This window comes from Coccinella septempunctata, chromosome 8 (genome assembly GCF_907165205.1).
Source record: "Coccinella septempunctata chromosome 8, icCocSept1.1, whole genome shotgun sequence".
Taxonomy (NCBI): Eukaryota; Metazoa; Arthropoda; class Insecta; order Coleoptera; family Coccinellidae; genus Coccinella; species Coccinella septempunctata.
This window is the reverse complement of record NC_058196.1, coordinates 2,187,870-2,197,596: the sequence shown is the minus strand read 5'-3', so window position 1 is coordinate 2,197,596 and position 9,727 is coordinate 2,187,870. Positions and strand designations below refer to the sequence as shown.

General features: G+C 34.7%; 1 protein-coding gene across 1 annotated transcript; it reads left to right on the top strand.

The window, feature by feature from the left end:
• The first annotated feature begins 5,552 nt into the window (after nucleotides 1-5,552).
• On the top strand, nucleotides 5,553-6,724 carry LOC123318829. Its single transcript, XM_044905577.1, has 2 exons — nucleotides 5,553-6,226; nucleotides 6,582-6,724. Exon 1 carries the CDS (start codon nucleotides 5,553-5,555, stop codon nucleotides 6,222-6,224), a length of 672 nt encoding a protein of 223 aa, XP_044761512.1. The 3' UTR covers nucleotides 6,225-6,226; nucleotides 6,582-6,724.
• Nucleotides 6,725-9,727: the final 3,003 nt, after the last annotated feature.

Genomic DNA, 9,727 nt, shown 5'->3' with positions numbered 1-9,727 from the left:
GTTTTGGTCATTTTTAATATCTTCAAGGTTTATCAAATTAACTACTTTTAAAAAATCGTCATTATTTTCATAAGATTCTAAAACTGGATTCCTACTCAGACAGTCAGCTTCTTGATTTTATTTTCCTGGGTTATATTTTATTTTTAAATTGTATTGGGATAAATAATATATTAAATCTCCTAGTTCCTTGTCAGTTCTAGCCTTAATATTCATATTTTCTAATGGTTTATGATCTGAGTAGACTACGAATTCTTTTCCCATCAGCCAATGTTGCCAATATTTCACAGCTTCTTTTATTGCTAGACATTCTAGATATATTGCCTTCTTCTTTTTTTGCGCTTCATTTAATTTTTTTGAAAAATAAGCTACCGGTCTGCTGTCCCCGTTTTCATCTTCTTGTTTCAGCACCGCCCCCACTCCTTTGATACTAGCATCTGTATAAATGCTTATTGGTAATTCAGGATCGAAAATTTTCAGGAATGGTTCAGAACATAGCAATGATTTAATTTTATTGAAAGATTCTTGGCATTCTCTAGACCATATAAATTTCGCATCTTTCCGCAATAAATTATGTAATGGATCCAGAATGACTGCACTTTTTGGAACAAACTTATGGTAAAAATTTATTTTTCCTAAGAATTGACGTATATTTTTTTTTTGTAACATTTATTGGAAATTTTTTCACAGCTGTTAAATTATCTTTCAGGGGTCTAATTGAATTTTTTTCTATTATATGACCTAAATATTTGGCATGATTATTCGCAAAATTACATTTCGAAAATTTTAGTCTGAAACCTTCTCTATGAATTGCTTCCAACAATCTCGATAGATGTGATAAATGTTCTTCAAAACTTTTCGAAAAAATCAATATGTCGTCTATAAAATTAACTGCAAAATCACATAGTTTGTATTTTCTTAAAATGTTACTCAATATCCTTTGAAAAATAGCTGGAGCAGTCCTCAATCCAAATGGCAGACATGTCCATTGAAAATGACCTTCTTGTGTTACAAATGCAGTTTTATATCTATCTTGAATTTTTAAAGGAATTGACCAGAATGCGGAATTAACGTCAAAAGTAGAGAAATATTTACAATTCACTGTTTTAATCATTAAATCCTCAATCAAAGGAAAGGGTTGTGATTGAGGAACGACAATTTTGTTCAATTCTCTGAAATCTATACATAACCTTGTTTTTCTGCCGTCTTCTTTTTTATAAGCCAGAGTTACAGGAGCAGCAAATGGACTATAAGATTCTTCAATCAAATTTTTTTCTAATAATTTTGATACTTGATTCTCTATTTCTTTTCTGTCTTCATTTGAACATCTATATGGACGTTTGTAACAGTATTTATCTACCATTAGGTCGATATGAGCTTCATAATATCTTACAGCTCCAACATCATATTTATCTTTCGCAAATACTGATTTATATTTTTCTATCAATTTATTTATTTCAGATTCTTTGTATATATCTAAATGATTCACGACTATCTCAAATTCATCTGTATTTATAAGCTCATTGAAATTTATCTCATATCTATTCACATTTTCATGTTCATCAGAATTTGAAAAATAATTCTTTTCATTCTTTTCACCTTGTACATTAGGAATATCTAAAATTTTTGAATTCAGAGAATTGTTTTCAACAAAGTTTCTTAAGATCATATTCTTTTGTTCCAGATCCTCAAATTGTGTGATCTTCAAGTCTTGATCTTGTACTAATTTGAAATTTTTAATGCAATCCAAACCAATTAAAAAATCATAACTGAAATTTTCATTGTCTACTACATAAATGTCCATAATTTTTTCTATATTGAAGATTTTGATTTTAAGGGTTACTATACCTTTTGTTTTTCCATCACCATTAATAGTCCTCAAGTTCACTATCTGTATGTTACTAGCAATTTTTGTTGACTGTATCTTCAATAATTTTGCATTAATCAACGATACATTCGAACCTGAATCATATACTCCAAAAACTTCAAGAATATCATTCAATAGTAACCTGACCTTTATTAATGGTGGCACATCTAGTTTTTTGGATTCTTTTCATTCAATTCAATCTCCAATGCAGTGTTATTCACGGTCTTCAAAACTCCCCCATGGTTTTCCTTTTTGAACCAGCAACTCTTCTCAAGATGAAAACGTTTACCTTTTTCTTTACTAATACAAATTTGGCATGGTTTTTTTTCATCATTTCGTTTGGGTTTTTCCTCAGGATTCATAGTTTTTCTTTTGTCGTATTTATTACTATTATTCTTTGCAACCAAATGTTCAAGTTTTCCAATTTCATTATAAAGATCTTCAGTTTCTCGTAAAATTTCTCTATCAATTTTATCTGCAACATAATTAGGTAGACCAAACGCTATTAGGTCTATAAGTGTCCCAGTATCGATTGACTTCCTCACTTCTAATAATAATTTCTCTTTTTTCAAAGCATACTCAAGCAATGAACCTGCTTGATATTTGAAGGCTAAAGCATGTCTGGCTGGTGACCATCCTTTGTTCGCGAAGGTATCACAAAAATTTCTCTCCCATATATTCCATTCTGATTCTATCGAATATTTAATCATCATACAGCTGTACCACTCTGCTCCGGAAAATTGCAAGAAATGTTTTAAAATTTTAATTTTCTTTTTGTCCTCATTTACTTGGAAACGCTCACATTCTTTATTGAAATTTTCAATCCATTGGTTTGCATTCAAATTTCTGCCAAAGAATTTCTCTATCATGAAATCATTCGCAACTTGTCCTAAATTCTGTGATTGAAATTGTGTTGGCTTATAGTAGATTAACTTCTCTACCAAATTTTCCAAGATTTTTTCTGAGCCAGTTGGGATAGATTTATCAGTATTTGTTTCTACCTTGATCTCTTCCAAATAAATATCATCAAACTGTACATTTTTCTCTTCATCCAAATAATTTTTCGATATATCTTCCGTTAGTTTTATCCATATTCTTCTTTTTTGATATCTTTTTGTTAATGATTTTTTTACTTTTACATAGTTTGGAGTGTTAATAAGTTGCTGGTGCAAATTAACTGGTTGGTATTCATCTGGTAATTCAAAAACCTCTCCATCAGTTGTTGCTATTGAAGTTACACATATAATGTTTGATTTTCCATCCGCTGTTGGTTTTACGGTGAAATCAAATCTCAGTTTATCCATGATTTGTGGAATAGATGCAGAAAATGTTGTTTTATAATGAAGTTCCTATTTAAAATGAATTGAGACTCAATTGCGTTTCTCTGCAAAAATAGAGGGAATCTTTATTAACAGTAACAAAACTCACAATATAACAAACCTGCAAAAATAGAGGGAAACAACATTTAAAGCCTCTAATTCAACCTTCTTCAATATAATTGTTAAACTGAATCTATTTATTATGACAATTCGAAAAAACTTCAAAATTTTTTATAAAGTGTCAGTTCGGCCATTCCAGGTAACGCGAATATAATATTTAAGAAAGCTCTGCGATTTTAATGCTTTTCTTTACAAATTAATTTATGCTTTTCGAATGGTATAGTACCATCTGAATGGAAACAGTCGCATGTAAAATGTGTTTTCAAGTCTGGTAATAGATCTCAAATGACGAATTACCGCCCAATCTCGATTATAAATAATTTCGCGAAAATATTCGAAAAATGTCTTAAAAAAAGATTGACCTCGTTTCTTGAAAAAACTGATATGCTGAGTGACAAACAATTTGGTTTTAGGGAAAACATATCAACCATAGATGCTATACAAGAACTCATTGGTGGGGTCATTCATAATATGGATAAGAATAAGAAAGTCCTTTCTGTTTTTTTGGACTTAACAAAGGCCTTCGATACGGTGGACCATCGTTTGCTTTTTGACAGATTGGAGAATGCTGGTATCAGGGGTGTTGCATTAACGTTATTTAAGAGTTTTTTGGATGGCCGGTTTCAGTGCGTCAAGATGCGAGATGTATTGAGTCAACCACTGCTGGTTGATATTGGTATTCCTCAGGGAACTGTATTGGGTCCAACCCTTTTTCTTGTTTTTATTAATTGGCTGCTTCGTGTTTCAAATCTAGATATTTTGGCCTATGCAGATGATTCTGTTATAACCTTAAAAGGGGACACATGGGAGGAAGCTTATCAGAGTGCAGTGGGGGGATTGAAGTTCATTTATGAATAGCTGTCACACTGCTTGTTGAGTTTGAACACCAGTAAAACAAGATTTATAGCGTTTTCACTTACGGCGTCTGATCAGCCTGACTTTCGGTTTATAAGTTTGCATGGGGATGGGTGCGACCGATTGGGATGTTGTTGCCCGACAATAGAGAAAACTATGTCAATTAAGTATTTAGGGGTCCTCGTTGATCAGCATGATCAGATGGGGTGAACACGCTGCCTATCTTGTCGGGCGACTCAAGAAATTGTTCTACATATTTTATAACACCAGGAGTGTTCTATCCAGGGAAAAATGTTTTCGTGTTTATGAGGCACTTGTATTGTCAATATTGAGATACGGCATTATAGTGTGGGGTGGTGTGAACAGGAATAACATGGGTTGTCTTGATGTTGTCAATAAGGCCATAATTAAAACAATCTTGAAAGTTGGTAGAAGGTTTGGAACTAAGAGACTTTATATAGAATCTGGACAATTGAGCTTGAAACAGCTATACATCTATGAAGTATTGTTATATCAGATCAAAAAGAAAAAACAATTTGTTCACCACGAGTTTCAAACCAGACAGATTCTGCGTAAGGATCTAGTTGTTCCTCGGTTCCATAAAAAACACTTACAGGGGAGTCTGGCATATTATGGCCCCAAATTGTATAACCTCCTTCCCCAAGAACTTAGGACATCATCGCTAAATGTAAAAAGCAGAGTTTTTAAATACCAGCTCCGAAATTGTGTGATTCTGAATTCTGATGGATTCGAAGCTACCCTATTGGAGTAATTTTGTTTTGGATATACATGTCGTTCAATTAGTCATTTATCTTTGTGTTGCTTTTTCTTAGTTTTAGGGATCTTTGAGAAATTTTACAAGCATTATATGGTTATAGGGAGAAGGTTCATCACTTGTGGTTGCAGGTTATGACAGCATACAAGCTTGCTTAGGCTGCATATTCCTGCAAGATTGTTCAATATTTATTTTGGTTGTATACCTTTTGATGAATAAATTGAATTGAATTGAATTGAATTGAATTGAGTTCCGCAAACTCGAAAGAGCTTTTTATCGAGTATTGGAATAGTGTGGTTACCCCAATCAATGTACCATGGAGGAATTGAGCTATATTTGATGAAGGAGAGTCAACTCCACTTACTATAGCACTTACTATAGGTCTCAAATGTATACCAGGCTTGTGGGTCTTTCTAAGGCAGTACAGTCTTGGAGCTGTAGAGTTATACATATATCAACACATGTCGAACGAGTAAGACGTGTTTTCCTCACAGTCCTTAGAATATTAATTATTGTGCAGAATTCAAGTAAATAATTGCTGTCAGTGATTTTTGAATGAACTACAGTTTCACTTACATCGTCGACACATATAAAAATTATTCAGATCAGAAATAGTAAAATGGTTCTACTTCGAGGTGACCTTGATGAAATCCGCAAGAATGTGTCGGAACAAATCCAACTCACAGTTCTCAGTGAAGAATTCCAGAATAAACTCATCGAGTCTCTTTTAATGAAGATTGAGAAAAAATTTGATGATCGATACAAGAAAATTGAGGATAATGTCAGAAATCTAAACGCTGAGGTCGAGTCGTTAAGATATGAAAATAACAATTTGAGAAGGAGTCTCGACGCCCAGGAACAATACTGCAGAAATCGTAACATCCGTATATTCGGATTAAAACAAGAAAAGGATGAAAATCTGTTTTCAAGAATTCAAAAAATTTTCATTGAGAAAATGAACGTGGAAATAAACAGTTTTGATGTTGAAATCTGTCACCGAGTCTCTTCTAAAGGTGATAAGGACGGTAGACCGCCAGCTGTTCTTATGCAGTTTCGAAACGTAAACACACGGCTTTGTTTACTAAAACAACGGAGACTTTTGAAGAATACTGGGGTCACTATGAAAGAAGATCTTACTCAATTCAGACTGAGGCTTTATAAAGTTGCCGTGAAGGAGCTCGGTGGAAAAAATGTTTGGTGCCTCAATGGAAACATTTATGGTAGAATTGATGGACACTCTCGTCGTATTGAAAAGGAGGGTGATATTCCTATTTCAGTGGGGGATTCGTGATTGTATGTACTTGATGCTGAGTTCTAATGATTGCTATATTGCTATTTTTGTTGTTGTTGCTGACTACTTTCCTAAATTTTACATTCATTAGATTTCTTTGCACATTGTGAAGAGGTTGAAATTGATGATAGACGGGACGTATGGGGTTCATGGGCTTTTGATCTTTCACAGTTGTTATTGATTTATTTTTAAATGCTTTCTTATAGCTATATTATTATTATTCTATTTTTTTGTTGAATCGCAACTAGGGGATGAAGATACATATTGCTCATATAAATGTGAGATCGTTGGTAGCGAATTTTGGACCATTTCGAGATCAAACTTTGCATCAGAATTTTGATATTGTGGCTGTTACAGAGACATGGTTGAGCGACGATGTTTTGGTTGACTCTGTTGGTATGAGAGATTATAGATTCTTCGAGCACAATAGAGACGGTCGTCGAGGAGGTGGAGTGGGTGTCTATCTCAGGGATAGCATTGAGGGTACGATTTTGTGTTCTGGGTTATGTGACTACATTGAGTATATATGGATTAAAGCTGTCATCGAAAATCAATCTTATATTATTGGTGTTGTTTATAGGCCCCCGAGGTCAGATATACAGCAGTTTTTCTCCCATCTGGAGGATATCGTAAGTAATACTTTTACAGAATATGATAATATAGTATGCTTGGGTGACTTTAATATCAATATGTTGGATCTGAATGCAAGCTCGTCTGTAAGTTTGGAAAATATTTTTCTTTCATTTGATATGAATCAGCTGATCAGGGCTCCTACGCGAGTTTCGGTTAGTTGTGAGTCATTGTTGGAATTAATTTTCACGAATCTAGACGATGTTAGCGATGTGGATGTAATCGATGGTGGTATTTCGGATCATTTCACAGTATGTTTCAAGTTTTCTATCAATGAGTCCGCAACGCAGCCTGAGTTTTTTTTTTCTAGGGATCTGAAGAGAATCGATTTAGAGAGATTTCCGAGGGATCTCGAGCAGCTTCCACTCGATGATATTTTTTATTTATCCAGTATAGATGACAAAGTGAATTTAATGAATTCTTGTATTTTGAATATTTTTAATAAGCATGCACCAGTGAGGAAAAATAAGAAAATTAGAGACCGTTCATATGCTCCGTGGATAACTGATAACATAAAGCTATTGCAAAGACTAAGAGGGAGGGCACTAAGGGTTTTCAGGGAGACAAGAAGTCCTGGCTCGTACGAATATTACAGACAATTGCGGAACTTTACAACCAATGCGGTGAGATGTGAGAAAAAAGCCTATATGGCTCAAAAGTTTGCATCTTGTAATGCAGCGCAGGGTTGGTCTGAGCTGAGAAAACTTAACTTAGTAAAAAAGAAAAAATATGGAATCCCATCAAACTTCAATAATGTGGAAGAGATAAACAAGCATTTTGTGAGCGCTTCCGCCAGATCTAGCTCACCAAAGCCGGAAATCTTAACCTTTTATCAAAATAATTTATTACCGCAGATAAATAGTAAGTTTAACTTTAAACTTGTCAATGAAGATGATATAGTTCAGGCTATCTCAGGCATAAAGACAAAGGCTTCTTGTGTAGATCAGATCAATTCAACCATGATTCAGTTATGCTGCCCTCAGATTATTCCTCACATTACTCATATAATAAATGAATGCCTGCTCACATCTTGCTTTCCGGATCTTTGGAAGAAGGCTCACGTTACGCCTCTTCCTAAAGTTTCCAATCTGACGAACATGAACCAGCTGCGATCGATCAATATACTTCCCACTTTTTCAAAGATCTTGGAACGAATAATGGCAACACAAATAAAAGAGTATCTTAGGGCGAATAATATATTACCGCAGAATCAGTCAGGTTTTAGAAAGGGGTATAGTTGTGAAACTGCTTTAGCAAATGTTGTGGATGATCTTCTTGCTGCTCGGGATCGTAATGAAATTTCAGTATTAGTGCTACTTGACTTCAGTAAGGCCTTCGACCTAATAAACCACCAAATTCTATTGTCCGTTTTGCATTACAGTGGATTCAGTGCTGAGGCATGTACAATGATTAAGTCTTTTTTGAGTAATCGTGTTCAGCGGGTGGTTTATGGGGAAGAGACATCTGATTGGTTGGATTTGCATGCTGGGGTTGTTCAGGGGAGTATTTTGGGGCCAATATTGTACACGATATATACATCGAGATCTCCTAATTCATTGAGTCGATGTCGGTACCACTGCTACGCTGACGATACGCAGATTTATTATTCTTTCCCTGAGAACGAAATAGGGTCTGCTATGGAGATTCTCAATCGTGAGTTGGAGTCATATTGTAGGAGGGTTTGTGATCATTCTCTTATGTTGAACCCGGACAAGTCGACTGTCTTGATTTTTGGAAATGATTCACAAATAGATAAAGTGAAGGTATCAATAAGACTAGGTGGAGTCTCACTCTCATTTTCTGACACTGGTAAAAGTTTGGGTCTCATATTGGATTCGAAATTGCGATTCAGAGAGCATGTTACATCAAAGATCAGATTGGCATATGGTGGGTTAAAGAGTATTTATGCACATAGGCATTATCTACCTGTAAAAACTAAAAAAGTTCTTCTTGACGCCCTGGTGCTCTCTCACTTCAATTTCTGTTGTTCAGTGTATGCACCTTGTTTGGATCTCAACAGTCTTCACCGAATACAAAAGGTCCAGAATTCTTGCCTTCGACTTCTTTATGGCGTGAGGAGTAGAGATCATATATCCCCTTATTTAAATAGGTCAGGCTGGCTCAGCATGCTGAATAGAGCAAAATTGTATATCAACTGTTTTTATTTCAAAATCTTGAAGTTTAAGACACCTCCCTACTTGTACAACAGGATCAGGTTTCGGACTGATGTTCACACGTTGAATTTAAGAAGAAGGACCCGATTGAGTATTCCTAGACACAACAAGGAAATATTCAAGAGATCATTTTCGTACAATATTGTTGAGTGCATCAATGCTCTGGATAGACTGGAATTGGATTGGTCCGTTTCTTCTTTCAAAGCGAGAATAAGGTCAATGATATATCTCAGTCAGTGTCAACACGTCTAGTTGACAAAAAGGGGAATGTGTGTATGTGTGTATGTATGTATGGATATATGTATGTATGTATGTATGTATGGATGTATGGATGTATGGATGTATGCGTGTATGCGTGTATGTATGTATGTATGTATGGATGTATGTATGTATGCGTGTATGTATGTGTGTGGGTATGTGTGTATGTATGTATGCGTATGTGGTCCAATTTTCGCTGCCTTCTGTCTCTCATTTGTTTCATTTTGTTTCGCCTTATATTCGAAATGTGATTTTTAGTTTATATAGCATAAATATATCATGATATTGTGTACAATTCAGGAATTTTGTATTGTGTTGATAATAAAGAAGAAAGAGAAGAAATTGAGGCCGGAACAGAATCCTATATGGAATTCTGATATTGGGCCTTTTGTTGTACACTCTGTATGGGATATGCTTTTTATGTTACAGATATAATTGTAT